The sequence below is a fragment of the Dendropsophus ebraccatus genome, chromosome 10, assembly GCF_027789765.1.
Source record: "Dendropsophus ebraccatus isolate aDenEbr1 chromosome 10, aDenEbr1.pat, whole genome shotgun sequence".
NCBI lineage: Eukaryota > Metazoa > Chordata > Amphibia > Anura > Hylidae > Dendropsophus > Dendropsophus ebraccatus.
In genome coordinates this window covers 103,310-127,637 of record NC_091463.1, presented here as the reverse complement: position 1 = coordinate 127,637, position 24,328 = coordinate 103,310, and the positions used below count along the sequence as shown (strand labels likewise).

At 48.9% G+C, this 24,328-nt stretch overlaps 1 protein-coding gene across 1 annotated transcript in view; it reads left to right on the top strand.

Moving 5' to 3' along the window:
- Nucleotides 1-23,227, top strand: part of LOC138802473 (sulfotransferase 1C4-like) — a 38,638-nt gene extending 15,411 nt beyond the window's left edge. The window contains exons 3-7 of the mRNA XM_069985837.1: nucleotides 12,537-12,634; nucleotides 12,708-12,834; nucleotides 13,175-13,269; nucleotides 22,485-22,665; nucleotides 23,053-23,227. Coding sequence (XP_069841938.1) covers nucleotides 12,537-12,634; nucleotides 12,708-12,834; nucleotides 13,175-13,269; nucleotides 22,485-22,665; nucleotides 23,053-23,165 — 614 coding nt within the window. The 3' untranslated portion in view covers nucleotides 23,166-23,227. The remainder of the gene's footprint in view (nucleotides 1-12,536; nucleotides 12,635-12,707; nucleotides 12,835-13,174; nucleotides 13,270-22,484; nucleotides 22,666-23,052) is intronic.
- Nucleotides 23,228-24,328: the final 1,101 nt, after the last annotated feature.

The following is a 24,328-nucleotide window of genomic DNA, read 5'->3' as shown; positions in this document are numbered from 1 at the left end:
CATGATCATTGCAATTCAGGAACCGGGCAAGTAAGGGCCAAGGTGGGGCTCCAGGTGGTGGTGGTCGAGACGGTCGAGTAGGACGCATCTGAAAAAGATCCTTCAGCTGCTGCTCCAAAAACATGGCGGGAGACTGCCCCTCCATCTTCTCCAGTAGTCGTATAATGTGAATATTATTCTGGTGTAGCCAGTTCTCCAAGTCATCTGCTTTCTGTTTGCAGAGTTGAAGCTCAGATAAAGATACAGAGCTTACTACTGGAGCTGCGTATCTTCTAATGTGGAGATTTGCTCCTCAGAATGTGTCATGCGACCACGCTGATTTTGGATTAATATCCCCACATCCATCTTCCTCCATTTTCCCTGTCAGGATAGTCTTACACGCAGTGATAACTTGCAGGAGCTGAGCAGTTACCTGCCGTAGTGTGGGCTCCAGCTCTCCGTCCAAGTAGTGCTGGTCAGTGATGGGTTGCACGCTGCTTGGGGCCTCAGTTGCATTGGCATGTGCAGGGCCATGGGGGTCATCTTGATTCTCCTCCCTAGTGAATTCTCAGCGCTTCTCCACTGCTGAGCGCACTTTTCTCTGGGTTGAATTCTGCCTGTTTATCCAACATGGAGATAGAGGAGCGGCTGCACATCACACTTATGGCTGATACTAATACTGCTAAGCCTATTTTTTTTAAAAAACTTCAGGATGTTGGAATGTGAATTGATCAAGCCATATCGCCCCGTGTACCAACGTGCAGGTCCCTACGCTAACTCCACACCGTGTCAGTCAGTGACCGCCACCCCCGCAAAGCGTGCACCTGCAGGGAAGGGAGGCCATGGAATGGCCCTGCTACCCCCATGTCACAGGACCAAACCCAAAGTTCCCCCCCAAAAACCCAGCCAGCACCACCGGCGGGGAAGGCTGCCCCCAAACAACACAAGTATGGATATGGTATTACACTCACCAAAACTGCTGCAGACAGAATGGGAAAAACATGGCGGTACTGTCATGTGAGCACAGGTATATGCTCTGCTGACTAAGGTCACTTGGGGGGCACTTTGGGTTTGATCCTATGACATGGGGGTTGCAGGGCCATTCCATGGCCTCCCTTCCCTGCATGTGCACGCTTTGCAGGGGGTGGTGGTCACTGACCGACACGTTGGTACACGGGGATATATGGCTCGATCAATTCACATTCCAACATCCTGCAGTTGTTTTTTTAAAATAGGCTTAGCAGCATTAGCATCAGCCATAGGTGGGATGTACAGCCGCTCCTCTGTCTCCATGTCAGATTCTGCCTGTTTATCTTCCCCGTGTTCTCAGAGCACAAGATGTAGTGGCATGTGTCAGGATACTAGTCAGGAGAAAGAGTTCAACAGGCTCAAAGCAGGAGCTGTTCCCACATGCGACCGCTCAAGGGCCCCTCCGTCTTCTCACACTAGCTTTGTACCTGCCATAATAATATGGAATACTAGCACAACAGCTGCCAGTACTGTCTCTGTCTCCTATTGGCTGGTAGCTTGTGATGTCACAAGCTGTCAGACAATGGCAAAAGAGCAGGAGGATGGCCCCAAGAGTGGTGTCTGCATACAGTCTAGTGTCCACTGCCTCTGTCCCTACCGCCCTCCTCTTGTCACTGCCTCATTCTCCCTACTGCTCTCTCCTCCTGTCACTGCCTCACTGTACCTACTGCTCTCTCCTCCTGTCACTGCCTCTGTCCCTACCGCCCTCCTCTTGTCACTGCCTCATTCTCCCTACTGCTCTCTCCTCCTGTCACTGCCTCTGTCCCTACCGCCCTCCTCTTGTCACTGCCTCATTCTCCCTACTGCTCTCTCCTCCTGTCACTGCCGCTGTTCCTACCGCCCTCCTCTTGTCACTGCCTCATTCTCCCTACTGCTCTCTCCTCCTGTCACTGCCTCACTGTACCTACTGCTCTCTCCTCCTGTCACTGCCTCACTGTACCTACTGCTCTCTCCTCCTGTCACTGCCTCTGTCCCTACCGCCCTCCTCTTGTCACTGCCTCATTCTCCCTACTGCTCTCTCCTCCTGTCACTGCCTCTGTCCCTACCGCCCTCCTCTTGTCACTGCCTCATTCTCCCTACTGCTCTCTCCTCCTGTCACTGCCTCTGTCCCTACCGCCCTCCTCTTGTCACTGCCTCATTCTCCCTACTGCTCTCTCCTCCTGTCACTGCCTCTGTCCCTACCGCCCTCCTCTTGTCACTGCCTCATTCTCCCTACTGCTCTCTCCTCCTGTCACTGCCTCACTGTACCTACTGCTCTCTCCTCCTGTCACTGCCTCTGTCCCTACCGCCCTCCTCTTGTCACTGCCTCATTCTCCCTACTGCTCTCTCCTCCTGTCACTGCCTCTGTCCCTACCGCCCTCCTCTTGTCACTGCCTCATTCTCCCTACTGCTCTCTCCTCCTGTCACTGCCTCATTCTCCCTACTGCTCTCTCCTCCTGTCACTGCCTCTGTCCCTACCGCCCTCCTGTCACTGCCTCTGTCCCTACCGCCCTCCTCTTGTCACTGCCTCATTCTCCCTACTGCTCTCTCCTGTCACTGCCTCTGTCCCTACCGCCCTCCTCTTGTCACTGCCTCATTCTCCCTACTGCTCTCTCCTCCTGTCACTGCCTCACTGTACCTACTGCTCTCTCCTCCTGTCACTGCCTCTGTCCCTACCGCCCTCCTCTTGTCACTGCCTCATTCTCCCTACTGCTCTCTCCTCCTGTCACTGCCTCTGTCCCTACCGCCCTCTTCTTGTCACTGCCTCATTCTCCCTACTGCTCTCTCCTCCTGTCACTGCCTCTGTCCCTACCGCCCTCCTCTTGTCACTGCCTCATTCTCCCTACTGCTCTCTCCTCCTGTCACTGCCTCACTGTACCTACTGCTCTCTCCTCCTGTCACTGCCTCTGTCCCTACCGCCCTCCTCTTGTCACTGCCTCATTCTCCCTACTGCTCTCTCCTCCTGTCACTGCCTCACTGTACCTACTGCTCTCTCCTCCTGTCACTGCCTCTGTCCCTACCGCCCTCCTCTTGTCACTGCCTCATTCTCCCTACTGCTCTCTCCTCCTGTCACTGCCTCACTGTACCTACTGCTCTCTCCTCCTGTCACTGCCTCTGTCCCTACCGCCCTCCTCTTGTCACTGCCTCATTCTCCCTACTGCTCTCTCCTCCTGTCACTGCCTCTGTCCCTACCGCCCTCCTCTTGTCACTGCCTCATTCTCCCTACTGCTCTCTCCTCCTGTCACTGCCTCTGTCCCTACCGCCCTCCTCTTGTCACTGCCTCATTCTCCCTACTGCTCTCTCCTCCTGTCACTGCCTCATTCTCCCTACTGCTCTCTCCTCCTGTCACTGCCTCTGTCCCTACCGCCCTCCTCTTGTCACTGCCTCATTCTCCCTACTGCTCTCTCCTCCTGTCACTGCCTCTGTCCCTACCGCCCTCCTCTAGTCACTGCCTCATTCTCCCTACTGCTCTCTCCTCCTGTCACTGCCTCACTGTACCTACTGCTCTCTCCTCCTGTCACTGCCTCTGTCCCTACCGCCCTCCTCTTGTCACTGCCTCATTCTCCCTACTGCTCTCTCCTCCTGTCACTGCCTCTGTCCCTACCGCCCTCCTCTTGTCACTGCCTCATTCTCCCTACTGCTCTCTCCTGTCACTGCCTCTGTCCCTACCGCCCTCCTCTTGTCACTGCCTCATTCTCCCTACTGCTCTCTCCTCCTGTCACTGCCTCACTGTACCTACTGCTCTCTCCTCCTGTCACTGCCTCTGTCCCTACCGCCCTCCTCTTGTCACTGCCTCATTCTCCCTACTGCTCTCTCCTCCTGTCACTGCCTCTGTCCCTACCGCCCTCTTCTTGTCACTGCCTCATTCTCCCTACTGCTCTCTCCTCCTGTCACTGCCTCTGTCCCTACCGCCCTCCTCTTGTCACTGCCTCATTCTCCCTACTGCTCTCTCCTCCTGTCACTGCCTCACTGTACCTACTGCTCTCTCCTCCTGTCACTGCCTCTGTCCCTACCGCCCTCCTCTTGTCACTGCCTCATTCTCCCTACTGCTCTCTCCTCCTGTCACTGCCTCACTGTACCTACTGCTCTCTCCTCCTGTCACTGCCTCTGTCCCTACCGCCCTCCTCTTGTCACTGCCTCATTCTCCCTACTGCTCTCTCCTCCTGTCACTGCCTCACTGTACCTACTGCTCTCTCCTCCTGCTCTCTCCTCACTGTCCCTACTGCCCCCTTCTAACCTATACCCTATCTCTACTGTTTCCTCCTGTCACTGCCTCATCCTTACTTCCCACCTCTGATCATTGCCAAACTGTCCCTACTGCCACTGCCTTACTGTCCCTACTCCCCACCTGTAATTGCCTCACTAACCCTTTGGTCACCTGAGAGCACAACCTGTGGGGGGAATGCCTGATGACTAGACTTGTGGGGAGGACATGGCCCCAACCTATGAGGAAAGGAGACACTTGAGGGGACATTTATTAAGACCAGAGTACTCGTAGGGGACACAGCCAGTTTTAATTTTTGCACTTTCCTCCTCGTGTATATAAAGGCCATAGCGTGTGCATTTTTCCACCTAGAGACCCAGATGAGCCCTTTTTTTTGCGTCACTAGTTGTACTTTGCAATGTCAGACATAATTGTTGCCTAAAATATGCTGAAAGGTATAGGTGAAATTGAAAAATTACCTGATCGATGCGGTTCAGCTCCTGCTCGGAGTGAGACCCAGACTTGGGACATATTCACACCAAGAAGTCCAAGGGCGTGATCTGAAGGTTGGAAAGACGAGCCGATATGAGACATAGCTACTCCCTTAAGTGGCCCTCCTACAAGACAATTAAAAGCACTCCCCTAGATACGACCTGACTACAATATCCACATGCCGCTATGGGATGCATTGTTTACAATGTGAATGAGAACCTGCATATCCTCGATGGGTGTATTACTGATCACGGCGCTATGGATCCTGACATCCACTATTATGAACTTGGACTTGTTTAACTTATCACAACTGGCCTGCCCGCTGATAATTTTTCAAGAGGGATTTTTCATTTTTATTTTTTCTTCAGTCACTATATATATGGACTTTTATAAGAATATTGCTTGTAGCACTGTTAACACTATAATTTGAAACAGATCTATATACATTTATTTGCAGTAGATGTGTATTTGGCGCGTGTGTAGGGTGAACACGCCCCCTCATTTTGTGAACACCTGTGAATGAGAGTATAAATTTGTATCACTAGTCACATGTTATATGCTTGAAAAAGACCACGAGAGGCGGTTGAAACATGCAGGAGACTCTTTGGTACATCCTGCGATGACGTGGGACCCATCCATGTCGATAGCAGCGATTGGTTGGCCAGATCAGATGACCCTGCCATATAAAACTGGGCGGGGGCAGTGCTGGCTTCAGACGCATGCTGTGAGAGATCAGGGAGAGAGCTGCTGCTGGTCAGGGAGAGTGTCAGTGTAGGATATAGCGTTCCAGTAGGCAGGGTATATACTAGCAATACAAACTAACAGACCTTTTTAGGGCTTAAAGCTTTTTTTAATAGTATTACTACAGGCTGATGGCTGGGAGTTGTAGTGCTGCTACCAGGATTTCAGCAGCACACTGTGGTGACCGGCTGCTGGCAGAAAGGGGGCATTAGGTGTTGTATACACACCCCTAAGAAGTGCTCAGTACTCTTTTGATTTTGTGGCTGGTGGTCCTGGTGTACTACATTGTATTGCTGGGATTTGTAGTACACCTGCATAGAACTTCACTGCTTATTGTAAGGGCGTGTCACAGAGCGTGTATCTAGGTCCAGCCACTACCAGATTGCACCGTACAGCCCCCCAAAACTAGTGGGACCACAAGTATTTTTCCTGATTTCTGTATTTCATACACAAGGTCTATCTAAGCTCCATACTGTGCAGTGTCCATAAAATGGTGAACCCCAGGGGCGAGGACGAGGGCGTGGGGTTCCAAGCGATGCAGTTGGAAGAGGCCGTGGTTCAGGGCAGGGTGACACAGCAGCACCTGTTGAGGAGGTAGCAGTGGCACACCGCAGACGGCCACTCCCTAGCTTCTTTTCCTAACTCACAGGGTCTCATGGTAGACCGATATTGAAACCGCAGCAGTGTGAACAGGTGATCACGTGGATAGCGGATAATGTGTCCAGTAACTTATCCACCACCCAGTCTTCCACGCAGTCCGCCCACGCTACCCAAGGGAGAGGAACCCTTGCTCCAGTAGCTCAGCCTCCTTCCCCACAGCCTGGCCCCTCCATCCACCACCACCACCAGGCTCCCAGGAACTCTTTTCTGGACCCTTCCCTGAGTCTGAGCAACCGGAGCAGTCGCTCTGTCCTTATGCCCAAACTATGCAGCTCAGGCAGTCGGTGGGTGATGAGAGTGGGGACTTGTAAGCAGGGTTGGAAGAGGTGTCTGATGATGACGATGAGACGCTGTTGTCAGACAGTGACGTTGTTGTCATGGATGTAACTCAAAGTGAGGAGGAGAGTGAGGAAATGGAGGAAGAGCTGGTGGATGAGGACGAGGTGACTGACCCGAGCTGGGTGGATAAGCCTAGTGAAGACCGTGCTTCTGAGGGGAGGCAAGTTCACCGGCAGGACCGGTTGGAAGAGGAAGAGGGGTGGGCAGAGGGAGAGGCAGGGGCAGAGCGGGTAGATAAGCAACTGTTTCACGGAGTCAAACTCCCGTGACCAGGCCTAGATGTTCCCAAGTCTGGAGGTTTTTTAAAGAAACTGCGGATGACCGACGGACTGTAGTGTGCAACGTGTGCCATGCCAGGATCAGCAGGGGAGCCACCACTACCAGCCTAACCACTACCAGCCCCCGCAGGCATATGAGTGCTAAACACCCCACTCAGTGGAACCAAGGTCTAGCCGTGGCCGGGTCCTCACCACCCCCGGTCGAGAGGCATCAGGTGTACCCTTGATGGTCACTGACAGCTGGCCTAGCCTGGCCTAGCCTAGCCTGTGTAATTAGCAGTGAGCTTGGTTGCGTGTGACAAGGGGCGGAACCTGGTGGCGGCTCTGCAACTCGGTAGCCTCACACATGTATCATGCCTAGCCCACATCTTCAACCTAGTGTCACTGTGGTTCCATAAAACTTACCCCAATGTGGCTGACTTGCTCAACAAGGTTCACCGCATCTGTGCGTATTTCCGCAAGTCAACCAGTTAAACTAACCCCAACTGCTACAGTCAAATTCAAAGTCAAATTCAAACTCAAAACAACGGTGGGGGGAGAAGTGGGGAGTCACATGATGCAGGGAATGTTACCCCAACTGCTATAGTCAAATTCATAGTCAAATTCAATTTACCTTCCTTGTCTTGTCCATTTCGAACCATATTATCTGTGGATGTCTTCTTATCTTACGGGTGTCCTCTGCCATTGTTTCACCAGTACCTTCTACCTTTTTTCGATGTTGTAGCCGTTTTTAAGGCAGGATTGACCAGAGCAGTAATGGACATCCATGTTGGCTACTGCTGGGCCTTAACAGGCATCCATGTTGACTACTGCTGGGCCTTTACTGGCATCCATGTTGACTTCTGCTGGGCCTTTACTGGCATCCATGTTGACTTATGCTGGGCCTTTACTGGCATCCATGTTGACTACTGCTGGGCCTTTACTGGCATCCATGTTGACTACTGCTGTGCCTGCCCTTCCCTCCATGTTGGCTACTGCTGGACCTTAACTGGCATCCATGTTGACTACTGCTGGGCCTTAACTGGCATTCATGTTGACTACTGCTGGGCCTTAACTGGCATCCATGTTGACTACTGCTGTGCCTGCCCTTCCCTCCATGTTGGCTACTGCTGGACCTTTACTGGCATCCATGTTGACTACTGCTGGGCCTTAACTGGCATCCATGTTGACTACTGCTGGGCCTTTACTGGCATCCATGTTGACTACTGCTGTGCCTGCCCTTCCCTCCATGTTGGCTACTGCTGGACCTTAACTGGCATTCATGTTGACTACTGCTGACTACTGCTGTGCCTGCCCTTGCCTCCATGTTGGCTACTGCTGTGCCTTAACCTCTTAACGATGCATGACGGGTATACCCATCATGCGGCCGTTAAAAGTAAACAGAGAGGGCTCCCGGCGTGAGCCCTCTCTGCAGCGCGCGGTCCCCGGTTGCTATGTGCAGCCAGGGACCGCGTGTATTATAATGGCTAATTAACTATTCAAATGCTGCTGTCAAAGCTGACAGCTGCATTTGAATAGCAGCTGTGCCCCCTCTCCCTAGTGTGTAGTGGGGGATCTCCCCCCCGCGATGCGATCGCGGAGGGGAGATCCGTTCTAATGAGCCGGCTGGGGCTCAGCGTCGGAATGACGCTGATCCCGACTCGGCAATCTATTCAGATGGTCTGCTGCAGACCATTATAATAGAGCACCGATCTGATGGATCATTGCTCTATTATATACACAGGATTGATCTCAATGGGAGATCAGTACTGTGTATATAGAAGTCCCCCAGGGGGCTTCATATTACTGTAAGTGAAAGTTAAAAAAGGGTTTTTATTAATAAAAAATCCCCTCCCCTAATAAAAGTCTGAATCAAATCAAATCGCATCAAATCCAGAAAAATTGTAATAAAAAGCGATCAAAAAGTCGCATATGCGCAATCAAGGTACTGATAGAAGGATCACCTCATGGCGCAAAAAATGACACCTCACACAGCCCCATAGACCAAAGGATAAAAGCGCTATAAGCTGGGGATTAGAGAGATTTTAAGGAACGTATATTTGTTAACAATGGTTTTAATTTTTTACAGGCCATCAGATACAATATAAGTTATACATGTTACATATCGTTTTAATCATAATGACTTGAGGAACATATTTAACAACTAAGTTTTTCCATAGGACACACGGCGTAAAAATGAAGCCCCCCCAAAGAAAAATAATTGCGTTTTATTTTCAATTTCACTGCGCATATAATTTTTTTCTGGTTTCGCAGCATATTTTATGGAAAAATTCCTGTCATTGCGAAGTACAATTAGTGACGCAAAAAATAAGGGCTCATGTGGGTCTGTAGGTGTAAAAATGCAAGTGCTATGGGCTTTTAAGCACATGGAGGAAAAAATGAAAACGCAAAAACGAAAGTTAGCACGGTCCTTAAGGGGTTAACTGGCATCCATGTTGACTACTGCTGGGCCTTTACTGGCATCCATGTTGACTACTGCTTGGCCTTTACTGGCATCCATGTTGACTACTGCTGTGCCTGCCCTTGCCTCCATGTTGGGTACTGCTGTGCCTTAACTGGCATCCATGTTGACTACTGCTGAGCCTTTAGTGGCATCCATGTTGACTACTGCTGTGCCTGCCCTTGCCTCCATGTTTGCTACTGCTGGGCCTTAACTGGCATCCATGTTGACTACTGCTGGGCCTTAACTGGCATCCATGTTGACTACTGCTGGGCCTTTACTGGCATCCATGTTGACTACTGCTGTGCCTGCCCTTGCCTCCATGTTGACTACTGCTGGGCCTTAACTGGCATCCATGTTGACGACTGCTGACTACTGCTGTGCCTGCCCTTGCCTCCCGGTTGGGTACTGCTGGGCCTTAACTGGCATCCATGTTGACTACTGCTGGGCCTTTACTGGCATCCATGTTGACTACTGCTGTGCCTGCCCTTGCCTCCATGTTGGCTACTGCTGGGCCTTAACTGGCATCCATGTTGACTGATGCTGGGCCTTAACTGGCATCCATGTTGACTACTGCTGACTACTGCTGTGCCTGCCCTTGCCTCCATGTTGTCTACTACTGATCCTGCCTGGCCTCCATGTTGACTACTGTTGCTCCTGCCTGGCCTCCATGTTGACTACTGTTGCTCCTGCCTGGCCTCCATGTTGGTTACTGTTGCTCCTGCCTGGCCTCCATGTTGGTTACTGTTGCTCCTGCCTGGCCTCCATGTTGGTTACTGTTGCTCCTGCCTGGCCTCCATGTTGGCTACTGCTGCTCCCGGGAGTTCTCTGTGTGCTCAATGCCATGCAGTGTCTGGCCTAATTTTGGGGAGGCTCACTTGCTTCCTCACTCACTTTTCATGGTCCTCTGTGTGCTCAATGCCATGCTGTGTCTGGCCTAATTTTGGGGCGGCTGACTGCCTACCGATTCTACCTGTGTCAGGCAGAATTTTTGGCTGGTTCATGATATGCTACCTCTGTTTTAATGATTCTCCGTGTTCTCAAATTCCAGGGCCTCTTAAGAAGACTGTATTGTTCTCTGTGTCCTCACTGCCTGACGTCACACTACGTCTGCGGAGGAGTGGGACTGGTTGCCGGGGGCTCGCTGATCGCGTCCCCGCCAACCAGCCAGCTGTTTTATTTTATTTATTTTTTTGTCTAGCCGTGGCCGGGGCCTTACCATCCCATGGTCGAGAGGCATCAGGTGTACCCTTGATGGTGACTGACAGCTGGCCTCTGTGTGTTCAATGCCATGCTGTGTCTGGCCTAATTTTTGGAAGGCTGACTGGTTACCGCTTCTACCTTGATCACTCTGTCCTCACCGCCATGCTGTGTCAGGCTGAGTTTTTGGGTGGTCCATATGCCTACCTCTGTTTTAACCAGGCTGTTTCCCAGAATTAGGCATAATGGTGCCATTATGCAGCCTCAGAGGCATGCATACATGCTGCCCCTGCTGTTTCCTGTCCATTTCCGTGGTGTTTCCATCAATTTCTGAGGTTGACAGGTTTTCACATGACCTTCCCTCTACCAAACTTGAGTCTCCTGTAAAAATGCTCGAGTCTCCCATTGACTTCAATGGGGTTTGTTACTCGAAACGAGCACTCGAGTATCGGGAGATATTCGTCTCGAGTAACGAGCACCCGAGCATTTTAGTACTCGCTCATCACTAATAGAGATATTATTAATACAGACATACAGAGAGCACAAGTAATCTTACCCAAAAACCAGGGGCACAGGTAGGTATGGAGGGAGACAGATGATCCTGGATGCTGTTCAGGGAGGTTGACGAGGAGGAGGGAGGACGCACACAGGCCATGCAAAGGTCAAAGGTCACCACACCACAGAGAAGCACGGCTGTAAAGATAACCCTGCAGCTGCTTTACACATCCAGACTACACAGCACAGAGTTTAGCAGGCCCTGTGGGCTGCTGCAGGGTTATCTCATCTCCTTCTCCTCCACCAGGCCTGACAGTCACAGGAGGAGAAAGCGCCCCCCCCCCCCACACACACACACACTCACACCACGCGGTTCTTCAGTCCACTGCTCCCTTCCCCTGTACTGTAAGTCGGAAATCACAGGGTTAAGGCTCCTCTCCCAGGCCAAGTCACAACACGTAAAGATCAGAGACCCGGGGGAGGGGGGGGGGGTCCTGCAAATGCCAACTTAGGGCCCTATTACACGGGACGATTATCATGCGAAAAATCGTTATATCGTTTGAATTTAAACGATAAGCGTTCTGTGTAATTGCAGGCATCAAAAAGTCATCCGTATGTCATCGATTTAGATCTGAACCTAAAATTATTGTTAATCGTTCGCTGTAATTCCACATTCGTTCGCTGTAATTCCACATTCGTTCGCTAATTGTTCAGTGTAATTGCACATTGTCCATTCTTTTGCTGGGATTAGAAGGAGTAAATGATCATAGTAAAGATCACAATAATGATCGTAGTAACTAACGACTATCGTTCAGTGTAATATGGTGAGCGATTGCAGGTAAACGATAAACAATCTTGTTTCTGATCGTTTATCGTTAGTTGTTAAAAATTGCTCCATGTAATAGGACCCGAAGAGGGAAGGTCCTGTCCAGGGGAAAAGAGCAGTGGATTGAAGCGTGGTGTGTGAGGGGGCATACACTGCCTGTGCTGCTGTCGCAATGTCTGGAGCAAGGGGACTTGACACATGCTGTCATCTGACTTGGTGAGAGTCTAACTCATGACCCAAGGGCCCAATCAGATGACAGCATTCCCCATCAGTTGTAGCTGCCCACTGACTCTGACTGTACCCTGCTACCGGGCGGGACTGTCAGATTCAATGTGCTTGCCTGAGTCTGCAGGTGCTTTGCTGGGGGCCCATCGGAGAACCCTCCGGACCTCTGGTGCCCCAGTCCGAGACTGATGACTATAGGTGGTTGGGGGGGGGGGGACCAGCAGTGGGTTGTGATACTTGATCACTAGACCTACAGGGGAGGGATTCATGATGTTGGGGCACCTAATGACTGAACCTGTGGAGGACATGACCTGCGAGGAACAGTTAAAGATTTAGTAAATTGTAGCTACTTCCTAGATCCATCTTCAGCCTACAGTCTTGTTACTGCTCTCTCTTCAGGCAGAAGCTATAAGGAGGTCCTCTATAAGGATGACTGGGATGTAGCTTGCGCACAAGAGATAACTGCTTGTCCTGCCATACTGTGTAGGGTGCTTCCTCCAGTATTAGTTGATAGCATAGGATTACACCTCTCCGTCTTTTTGTATATACATGTGGTCTATGGTATTCCAGAAATACTCAGTTTGGATACTCAGGGGGATGCATCCTGGTCTTAATATAGTCACGTAATTTCCAATATGCTCCATGCAGGGATAGAGGAAGTGAACATGATGCCCTCCCCAAGGATCCTGAAGAGCCACCTCCCTATGCACTTGGTGCCGCCATCTTTTTGGAAACACAACTGCAAGGTTTGGACTCTTTCCGTATTTTGTAGGTGATTGGTCTAACATGACAGAAAAGTTTGCATGTTTTTCTCTGCAGGTGATCTATGTGGCGCGTAACCCCCGAGACACGGCCACCTCCTACTATCACTTTGATCAGATGCTGCTGTTTCATCCTGAGCCAAAATCATGGGAAAGTTTCCTGGAGCGATTTATGAAGGGAGTTGGTGAGGGCTTTCAAAGAAACATTATGTGAAACGGGGGTGGGGGGGGGGGGCTCCTCCAGCAACTACACTATGTGAGGTGGGGGGTCCTATAGCAATAACACTATGTGAGGTCACAAGCTCTGCCATTGCCTTTAGCCCCAAAACCTCAGCATGATGTGTGATGATGAATTAAGTATGATTAATATCTCATGTTATGAATGATGTATGGTTGTTATGAACAATGATGATAACATTGTGATAAAATGTAACTGCATCTACTCGGGGGCCTGCAGATGCAATTTAGGCCCTTGAGGACACCGTCTGGCCCCTGCATTGATCTCATTGCTCTATTGTTCTGCAGTTGGCTGGGGCTCCTGGTACGACCATGTGAAAGGTTTCTGGGAGCAGAAGGAAAAACTGAATATTTTATATATCTTTTTTGAGGATTTAAAAAAGGTAAGAAGATGATACCAACGATTACGAGTAAATAATCATTTTTTTTCTAATTTGCTGGGAAGATAATTCACAAAGTTACAACCACTAGCTGCACATATCTTATTTCTATCAAAAATGGCCACCACCAGGGGCGTAATTAGAAATGGCTGGGCCCCATAGCAAACTTTCCAATAGGGCCCCCCCTTCCCCCCTGGCTACTGGGAAAGAAATGAATGTATGGTTTCGACCACATGCATTGTCTGAAATTTTGTTTTGCAACACGGTTTTTAACTGCTTAAAATATAAACAAGGTTGCACATTAAATGATCTGCATATTGTTTGTAGCAATTCTCCTCACAGGATTGGTAGGAAACAGCTTCAGACAATGCACATTTAACCCCTTGCCTCTAAAGCCTGTTTTGGCCTTAATGACCAGGCTCATTTTTCAAAATCTGACCTGTCTCACTTTATGCGCTCATAGCTCAGTGATGCTGTAACGTATGCTAGCGATTCTGAGATTGTTTTTTCGTCACATATGGCACTTTATATTAGTAGCAAAATTTGGTCACTACTTTGTGTATTTTTTCTGAAAAACATCAAAATATCATGAAAAATTTGAAAATTTAGCATTTTATGAACTTCTGAAATTCTCTGCTTCTAAAAAAGCAAGTCATAGCACATAAATTAGTTGCTAAATCACATTACCAATATGTCCTCTTTATTCTGGCATAATTTTGGAAACATATTTTACTTTTTTAGGGTGTTACTGGGCTTAGAAATTTATTAGCAAATTATCACATTTTGTGAAAATTTCCAAAACTGATTTTTTTTAGGGACCAGTTCTTTTTTTAAATGGATTTAGGAGGCTTGTATACTGGAAACCCCCATAAGTGACCCCATTTTGGAAACTAGACACCTTAAAGAATTAATCTAGGGATATAATGAGCATTTTAACCCTACAGGGGCTGGAGGAAAGTATTCACAATTAGGCCGTAAAAAAATCGAAAATTTAAATTTTCAAATAATATAAACGTTTAGATTAAAGTTTCTCATTTTCAAAAGGAACATGAGAAAAAAAGCATGCCAAAATTTGTAACGCAGGTTTTCCTGCATACAACGGTACCCCATATGTGGGCGTAAACCACTGTATGGGCACACAGCCGGGCTCAGAAGGAAGGGAGTGACAATTGGCTTTTTTAATGCAGATTTTGCTGAAGAAGTTTCTGAGCGCCAGGTGCGTTTGCAGAGCCCCTGTAGTGTCCGCAGAATAGAATCCCCCCAAAAGTCACCCCATTTTCGAAAGTACACCCCTCAAAGAATTCATCTTTGGGTAGGATGAGCACTTTGACCCCACAGGTATTAGAGGAAAGTATTCAGAATTAGACAGTAAAAATGAAAAACACGAATTTTTCCAATAATATGTTTGTTTAGTTTGAAATTTCTCAATTTCACGAGGAACAAGAGAAAAAAAGTACCCCAAAATTTGTAACGCAGGTTCTCCTGAATACAACGGTACCCCATATGTGGGCGTAAACCACTGTATGGCCACACAGCCGGGCTCAGAAGGGAAGGAGCGCCAATTAGCTTTTTCAATGCAGATTTTTCTGAAGAAGTTTCTGAGCGCCAGGAGCGTTTGCAGCGCCCCTGTAGTGTCCGCAGACGAGAAACCCCCCATAAGTCACTCCATTTTGGAAAGTACACCCCTCAAGGAATTCATCTTTGGGTGTGGTGACCATTTTGACCCCACAGGTATTAGAGGAAAGTATTCAAAATAAGACAGTAAAATTGAAAAACTAGAATTTCTCCAATAATATGTTCGTTTAGTTGAAAATTTCTCAATTTCACGAGGAACAGGGGAGAAGCTGCATGCCAAAATCTGTAACGCAGGTTCTCCTGAGTAGAATGGTACCCCATATGTGGGCATAAACCACTGTATGGGCACCCAGCTGGGCTCAGAAGGGAAGGAGCGCCAATTAGCATTTTCAGTGCAGATTTTTCCGAAGAAGTTTCTGAGCGCCAGGCGCGTTTGCAGTGCCCCTGTAGTGTCCGCAGAATAGAACCCCCCCAAAAGTCACCCCATTTAGGAAAGTACACCCCTCAAAGAATTCATCTTGGGGTGTGGTGACCATTTTGACCCAACAGGTATTAGAGGAAAGTATTTAAAAGTAGAGAGTAAAAAAGAAAAACTCAAATTTTTCCAATAATATGTTTGTTTAGTTTGAAATTTCTCAATTTCACGAGGAACAGGAGAGAAAATGTACCCAAAAATTTATAACGCAGGTTCTCGTGAGTAGAACGGTACCGCATATGTGGGTATAAACCACTCTATGGGCACACAGCAGGGATCAGAAGGAAGGGAGCGCCAATTAGCATTTTCAGTGCAGATTTTGCTGAAGAAGTTTCTGAGCGCCAGGTGCATTTTTTAGTGCACCTGTAGTGCCAGCGTAGTAAAATCTCGCCATAAGTCACCCCATTTTGGAAAGTACACCCCTCAAAGAATTCATCTTGGGGTGTGGTGACCATTTTGACCCCACAGGTATTAGAGGAAAGTATTCAAAAGTAGACAGTAAAAATGAAAAACTCGAAGTTTTCCAGTAATATGTTCCTTTAGTTGGAAATTTCTAAATTTCACGAGGAACAGGAAAGAAAACGTACCCCAAAATCTGTAACGCAGGTTCTCCTGAGTAGAACGGTACCCCATATGTGGGCATAAACCACTGTATGGGCACACAGCAGGGCTCAGAAGGGAAGGAGCGCCAATTTGCTGGAGCAAAACCGCAGCTAGAAACAGTTATTAGAATAGCGCAGTTACTAAAATACAATAAAAAAATTAGATTACAGGTAATGTGGGGAGGTTACGGGTAATCTGGAGGTGGTTATGGGTAATCTGCGGTGGTTACAGACAATCTGGGGTGGTTACAGGTAACCTGCTGTGGTTACGGCCAACGTGGGGTGGTTACGGACAATCTGGGTTGGTTACGGATAAACTGAAGTGCTTATATTTAATTTGGGTTGGTTACGGCAATCTGGAGGGGGTCTTTGGCAATTTGGGGTGGTTAGAGGCAACGTGCGGCCGTCAGTGGCAACGTGCGGCCGTCAGTGGCAACGTGCGGTGGTTACGTGTAATCTGGTGTGATTACAGGCAACCTGGGGCGGTTAGGGGCAACGTGCGGTGGTTACGTGCAATCTGGCCTGATTACGGGCAACGTGCGGTGGTTACGGGCAACGTGCGGTGGTTACGGGCAATGTGCGGTGGTTACCAGCAACGTGCGGTGGTTACGGGCAACGTGCGGTGGTTAAGTGTAATCTGACGTGATTACATGCAACCTGGGGTGGTTAGAGGCAACGTGTGGTTGTTACGGGCAATCTGGCATGATTACGGGCAACGTGCGGTGGTTACGGGCAACGTGCGGTGGTTACCGGCAACGTGCGGTGGTTACGGGCAACGTGCGGTGGTTACGTGCAATCTGGCATGATTACGGGCAACGTGCGGTGGTTACGGGCAACGTGCGGTGGTTACGGGCAACGTGCGGTTGTTACGGGCAACGTGCGGTGGTTACGGGCAATGTGCGGTTGTTACGGGCAACGTGCGGTGGTTACGTGCAATCTGGCGTGATTTCGGCCAACCTGGGGAGGTTATGGGCAACGTGCGGTGGTTACGGGTAATCTGGGGGGGTTAGGGGTAATTTGGGAGTAAACTGCAATTATTACTATAATAAAAAGTGTGTGTGTGTTTTTTTTGTGTGTTTTTCACTTTTTGTACTTTATCCATTCATTTTCACTGTATTACTATGATTACTGTGATATTTTCTATCACAGTAATCATAGTTTAGTGACAGAGACCAAATTGGTCTCTGTCACTTTAAATTTTCAGAGCTGGATGCTTCTGGCGCACATGCGCACATCAGAAGCAGCCAGGACACCGAAGAGGAAGGAGCTCCAGGATCAGGTAACGTATAATGGGAAGGGCGGGTGACTGGGGGACGGGGGTGACTGGGGGGGTGGGGGGCGACTTGGGGGGCGACACTGTAACACTTATTATCCCCTGTCACCAATGATTTATGGTGACAGGGGATAAAAAGTGCCGGCAGCACTGGGAACAGGCGATCGGCGGTATATAGTATATACCGCTGATCGCCTGCTCCGGGACCACACGGGGGGGTCCCCGATCACTGCCCCATGCTCTCCGCTACCTCCGGTGGCGGAGAGCATGGGGCTTTGATCATTCTTTCATTTCCATCCCTGCGAACAAACATCGTTTGTTCGCTGGGATGGGGGCGGCCATCTTGGATCTGATGGCCGCCCGGGGAGGGAGCGGGTTAGTGATCGGGGCACTAGGGGGGCTGATCTGGGGTCTGATTATTACATTTTCATCTCCCCCCACCGTGGATTCACGGTGGGGGGAGATGAAAGCTGTCGGCGGCGCCGGTACCGGAGATTGCCGGTATAATGTTGATATCAGCGATCTCCGGTACCGGCGGCAGTGGAAGGGGGGCCAGGGGACACTGTGACAGTGGCGGCGGGAGGAGGCAACGTGCTGCGGAAAACACCACATCTCCCCCATAGACGCTGCGGTCGCATCGACCGCGGCGTTTATGGGGTTAACTGCCCGGGGGGAGCGCGGCTCCCCTCCGGGCAGAGGCAGCGGGAGGATGTGGTGTGATACTGCCTCCTCCCGCTGCCCGATCTAACTTACGGGCTGCGGCGGCAGGCAGGAACAACATGACGTTTGGGGAACGTCATGTTGCATTAACTACCTACTTTACATGACGTTCCCCAAACGTCATTTTGCGGCAAGGGGTTAAAGCATACAGCCATACCAGACCTGACCAATACCGCCATACTGTGACTGGATAACACTGCCATACTGTGACTGGATAACACTGCCATACCAGACCTGACCAATACCGCCATACTGTGACTGGATAACACAGCCGTACTAGACCTGACCAATACCGCCATACTGTGACTGGATAACACAGCCATACCACACCTGACCAATACCGCCATACTGTGACTGGATAACACAGTCATACCATACCAAATAACACCGCCACACCAGACCTGACCAATACCGCCATACTGTGACTGGATAACACAGCCATACCAGACCTGACCAATACCACCATACTGTGACTGGATAACACTGTCATACCAGACCTGACCAATACCGCCATACTGTGACTGGATAACACAGCCATACCACACCTGACCAATACCGCCATACTGTGACTGGTTAACACCGTCATACCTGATCAATACCGTCATAATGTGATTTATACTACTGGCACTCAGTCTACTGGGACCCAGCACCTATACACTTCTGCTACACACCTTGGGTCATTCTCCCTTTTCTGTGGGTGGCGATACCAATAGTCAGGGTGGGTCAATTGCCACCATGATGGGTCCCTTGGGCTACCGTGACAGGAGCCCAAGGGACCCATCACAGCCCGGCAGGTCACCGACCATTTGAGGGGAATACAGCCAGCCATTAACTACAAAACAGGTACCAACATCACACCTGTGTGCTGGACTAGTACTGGCGTCACAACATTACCACCTTTGGCTGAGCCGTATCATACCACTGATAACATCACTCCCAGTGGACACCACATATATCAAAGGTAAACTGGGTCCCTCAGCTGAAGTCATGTGTCAAGGGGCACTGTTTTATTTACACCAGCCATGAAACTAATGCCTGGCACAAGCCTCACTTATGTGAGTTATATCCAGCTCAGTTATGTCTGGTTTTCTGATGTACCTCTTTTCTATAGGCTGTATGCTCAGGAGTTCTCCGAGACTGTCCCATATGGACATGTCTGGCACCCATATCGTTATTACGCCCCGTCAGGCCGGGAAGCATCCAGCCGCATTCCATATCTGAAATGGTGACGGTGGTGTTGCAAGCTTCAATGAAAGCAGTGAAGTAGGCGAAGGCTCATATTTGAATCACATCCTCAGACACTGAAAGAGATCACGTGACCACTTAGATTCCATGATGCCAGTGTCGCCCCAAGTCAAACAAGATCTGAAGTGGTGGCTTACTCCATCTTGTCTGCACCTGGGGAAGAATCTGATACTACCACCTTTGACAGTCCTCACCAAGGATGCCTCTCAGCAAAACTTCACTATTCCTCTAACATTAAAGCATTAAGAGCCACCAGGTTGGCCCTTGTACACTTCCGTCATCTTCTTCATCACAGAGCAGTACAAATCCAGACAACCTCACTTGTGTCTCCTACTTTAACAAGTGGGGTTGGGGGGATGACACAGTAGAAGGAGTGCTGTCGCCTGATGAAGTGGGCAGAAAACAATTTACTATCCATCTCAGCAGTGCACATCAAAGGGTCACTAAACACCAAGGCCAATTGGCTGTAACTAATTAGTAAGCAGATAGGGTCAACCGGAGTTGGATGTTATGGCCACCCGCAACAATACTAAACTCCATAAGTCCTGCTCCCTCTCCAAACTGATCAGCCTTAAGCAGTGGACAGTGTCTCAATTTCCTGGCAAGGAATATTTGTGTATGCCTTTCCCCATATACCATTATTTTCTGAAAGTTCTGAAGAACATCCAGGACAAGAGAGTGAAGGCAATAGTTCTCCTACCTAATTGGCCTCAAAGGGCATGGTTTCTGCTCGTGTTACGTTTATCGAGAGAGGAATCATGTAGGCAGCCAATTTATTCCGATCTGTTACAGCAAGGAGAAGTATACCATCCCAATCTCTCCAGCCTTCACCTGACAGCGTGAAGTTTGAACGGCAAGCCTTAGAGAAACCTAGAGGTCTTTCAAAAGAAGTCATCCAGACCTTGTTGGCATCCAGGAAACCAAACACTCAAAGTCTATTCCAGGGTATGGCGCATGTATACTGTCTGGTGTGAAAAAATATTTCAATATCCTCTCACTGCTGTTCCGTCATGCGACCTATCAATCATCTAGCAGATGAGCCATTTGAACCTCTCAGAACATTCAAGCTGAAGTAGTTATCCCCGAAACCCCTTTTCTACCTCCACTAGAAGGCTGAATGGACAAAATGTACTGTCCTGTAAGGAGCCCTAGCTAAGACTGCTCTCTCACAGAGTTGTCTTGAGAACTATGCCGGGGTTTCTCTCTAAAGTTCCATCAACTGCAAATCTAAATGAGAAGATCATCCGGCCGGTGGTAGATGAAAACCAAAATTGAGCTCTCCAACTGCTTGACATTAAAAGATCTATCACTACTTATCTAGGAATAACCACTTCCTTCAGACAGTCTGAAGCACTTCTTGTCTGGTTCCAGGGGGAAAACAGAGGCAATAGGGCTAGCAAATCATCTTTAGCCCATTGAATTGAAGACCTTATCCACTAAACTTCTGAAGGTCTCCAATCATCTCCCCCCCCCCCCCCCCCCCAAAAAAAAAAGATTTATTGCTGCACACTTTACAATTGTCTGTGTGTTCCATCACTGTTATTGGTGGGGGGGGGGGGGTGTCACCAGATGCGGTTCATTAATCTACTTGTGTTTATATTCCTAGATTAACACTTCTGTTTCGGGTCAACGGGAATCCATTAACCCCTTAACGACCATGGGCAAACATTTACCCCTGCTGCCTGGGCCTTAACGCAGGAGGATGTAAATGTACGCCCTGCCGGGGTCCCGGGCTATGGAGCGGGCTCACAAGCTGAGCTCGCTTCATAGCCGGTGAGGCAGCCAGGCCCTCACCCTCAATGGTGGCCAATTGCGATCTCATGGGCGCCCGCCATTAACCCCTTAAACGCCGCAATCGCTTAGTGACCATGGCGTTTAAGTGACTGGAGCATCTCATATATATGATGACTTATAAAAGATGTGAAGGAGAGAATGAACTATACAAAATGGGACTCACACCACCTCCCTATCCCTCACCATGCTTTATAGTTCCCATCTTGTACCCCCGTGATAGTAGAGACCACCGGCACCAAATATTGTGACCTACCCCCAAAGAGCATCTTCAATGGTGGCAAATACCTCCTAATAGCACTACCCATTACCCCCCCCCCCCCCCCCCCCCCCCCCCCCCCTCTGCATAGATCTCCTAATAGCAGTCAGTTACCAACCCATCTCACTGAGGACAGCAGCGTGGTGGCAGAGAGAGACTACTAGCAGGGGGTAACTAGAGTCCGCACCCAGAGACACTCCATAGCAAATGTCTGCTGCATAATACATGCACCATCCATATACACATTTACATATGCACATGCACACACGCACTTATACATCAATCTTTTATGTTAGATCTGTCTCTTGGCATTATAGAATATCACACTGGTCCTGGGCTGTGGAGGGGTCAGGACCTCAGGAGGCAGAGACAATGATGCGGGAAGGGGGTGAGGACACAGCACAGAGAACATGCAGCACAGACAGCTCTGCAATGTCCCTTTCCTTCATGCTGTTTGGCCGCTGCTGGCTGGCCTGCCGAATCCTCCCCCTCCTTCCTGACCCGATTCAGGCAGCACACAGTGGAGGATGCACGGCACACAGAAGGACCAGTGTTACTAAAGGCCCTATTCCACGGAACGATTATCGTTCGTATTTGGCCGATATCGGCCGCTACGGACGATAATCGTCCGGCGGAATATAGTGCAACGATCAGCCGACATCGTTCATGTCGGCTGATCGTTGCAGTCGCTTGTTTTTCAACATGTTGAAAAACAAGCGACTGATATAGCAGTGATCTGCTGCTGTCGCTCCGTTGAATAGGAGCATTGGCAGCAGACGCTGCTGTATCTTATGGGCTGCCCGGACGATCAGCGATCCCCCGGGCAGCCCCCCGCAGCTCCCCACCGCCCCTCCCGCACTCACCCGCTCGCTGCAGCCGCGTTGAATAGCGGCGGCCGCGAGCGGGGAACGAGGAGCAAACGAGCGCTGAGAGCGCTCGTTTGCTCCTCTAAACGACTTGTGGAATAGGGGCATTAGTGTGACAGATCTGGCAGCCAGGACCCACACTTGTGCCTTGGGTTCCTGGTGTATGTCAGGGCTCCCTGGAGCTACAGGCCCTGTAACAGCTGCCATTTTAGCTAAGCTATGACAGGGAAGGACTGTGCTGCCCCTCAGGTACCAGAGGATCTGTTGTCCTGTCTGCACTAATAACAGCCGAACCTTCAGCACCCCAAGGAATGCCAGGTACATTGACCCTATTGTACCAGCCAGTAGATGCTTAAGCTGCTGATTTTTGGGATGTATTCTCTACAATAAGATCATTCTGCTGCCCCTACAGACACCTTTACAAGAGATCCAGAAGGTGATGCGTTTCCTTGGGAAAAATCTTTCAGACGAAACACTCAACAACATCGTAAGACTGAGCTCCTTCACACATATGAGAGCCAACCCCATGGCCAACTATTCTGACTTCCCCAGGGAGATTCTGGACCAATCAAAAGCTGGATTCATGAGAAAAGGTGAGATCATCCCAGTCCTTACCCCACTGTGGTTTAACGCCACAGCATTATTAACCCTTTATGGAGCTTGTTGGTACATCTGCACAATTAATTATTTTTTTGTAGCACCAACATATGCCACAGCATTGTACTGAGGTTGTCCCCATAGACATCAGACCCCATCCTGATTCCTATCCACATTCTGGGGCCAATGAAGGTTGCATGATGTTTTGGAGTGGGGAGGGAGCCCTATGTGTAAATATGACCAAGGGCTAAATCTAGACATTGCCCATTCACCTGACTTCTGGTTAATTCCTCTTGTGGTGACAGTGATGAAAATGGATTAGACTGGATGTTTCTCTGATTTCCTATCCTTCAGCAGCTCATGCCTTGTCTTCTGTCTGACAGGGAAGGTCGGAGACTGGAAAACACTGTTCACCATCCGGCAGAATGAGTTGTTTGAGGAACATTACAGGAGACAGATGGGTGACTGCTCACTCACATTCCACGTCCCAAAATGAAGCCTGAGGCCACAAAAATCTCATTTATCTCATTGTGAGAAGAAATAAAAAATTTGCCATTAGTAACGTGCCTAGTGCTTTGTATAGGAGAGATATTTTGAGCTTGCTCTGTGAGCTGTGTGTAGGTCAATGAGCATGGAGCTGTGACCATCATCTATTGTGAATGACCTGATCTTATCTATATTCAGGAGTGACTCCTGTCTGTGATGATAAGGAGGGCACCCTTAGAAATTAAGCACCCTCAAGAGTATTTTATAATATACTAGGTAAACTTAAAAAGAAACAGTGGGCACCACCAGTATATATCTGGGTGCTAAACCAATGCATATAAAAGATTATAATACTCCAAAAGAAAAAAGCATATGCACAAAAAAGTAGCATAACAAAGACAATTCTATATATATAAGTTGTTTTATTAAAAGTAAGAGGCATCACATACAAAATAACATACTCTGCATAGATAACACACAGTGAACTGAGATACACATATTTCCATTAGAATAATGGTCAATAAACACAACAATGGGTATCGAGCATAGAGGTAAGGATAGAAGCGATGACCACAGTTTAACTAAACAATAAAAGAAAACAATATTCCGAAATATACATAAAGGACAAAGTAGAGCAAGTCATGCACTCAGAGCCATAATATAATAAGGAATATCCTATGGGGAAGTCAGATGCAGAAATACAAAAATTCAGGGAGAGCAAGCAAGTATACACCCACAGGGCTCTTTTGTGTTGACGTAAACTCAAGGCAAGCGGTTCTATCGTGATGGCAAATAAGAGGGGAAATAGTCCTGCCACGTGCCCCGTGCAAGGTGGACAATATGCCATTCACAAAGAGACAGTCATGGGGGGGATTGATAAATAGACATCCATTTAAGAAATTGGGGACCAAAACCAAATCTTTTAAGGGATGCAATCGAAAAGGGCCATTCTATAGAATCAAAGGCCTTGGTTGCGTCTAAAGGGGCCACAGCCCAGTCCTTTTTGCTGGAACCACCAACCTGGGTGATCACCTGGACCTTCCTAATGTTTTCTTATGTGGATCTACTGGGCATGAAACCAGCTTCATCTGAATGAATAATTTCTAGAATTATTTTATCTTTTAAATCTTTATTTATAATAAAATTTTTCAATTAAAAAGACCAACAAAATGA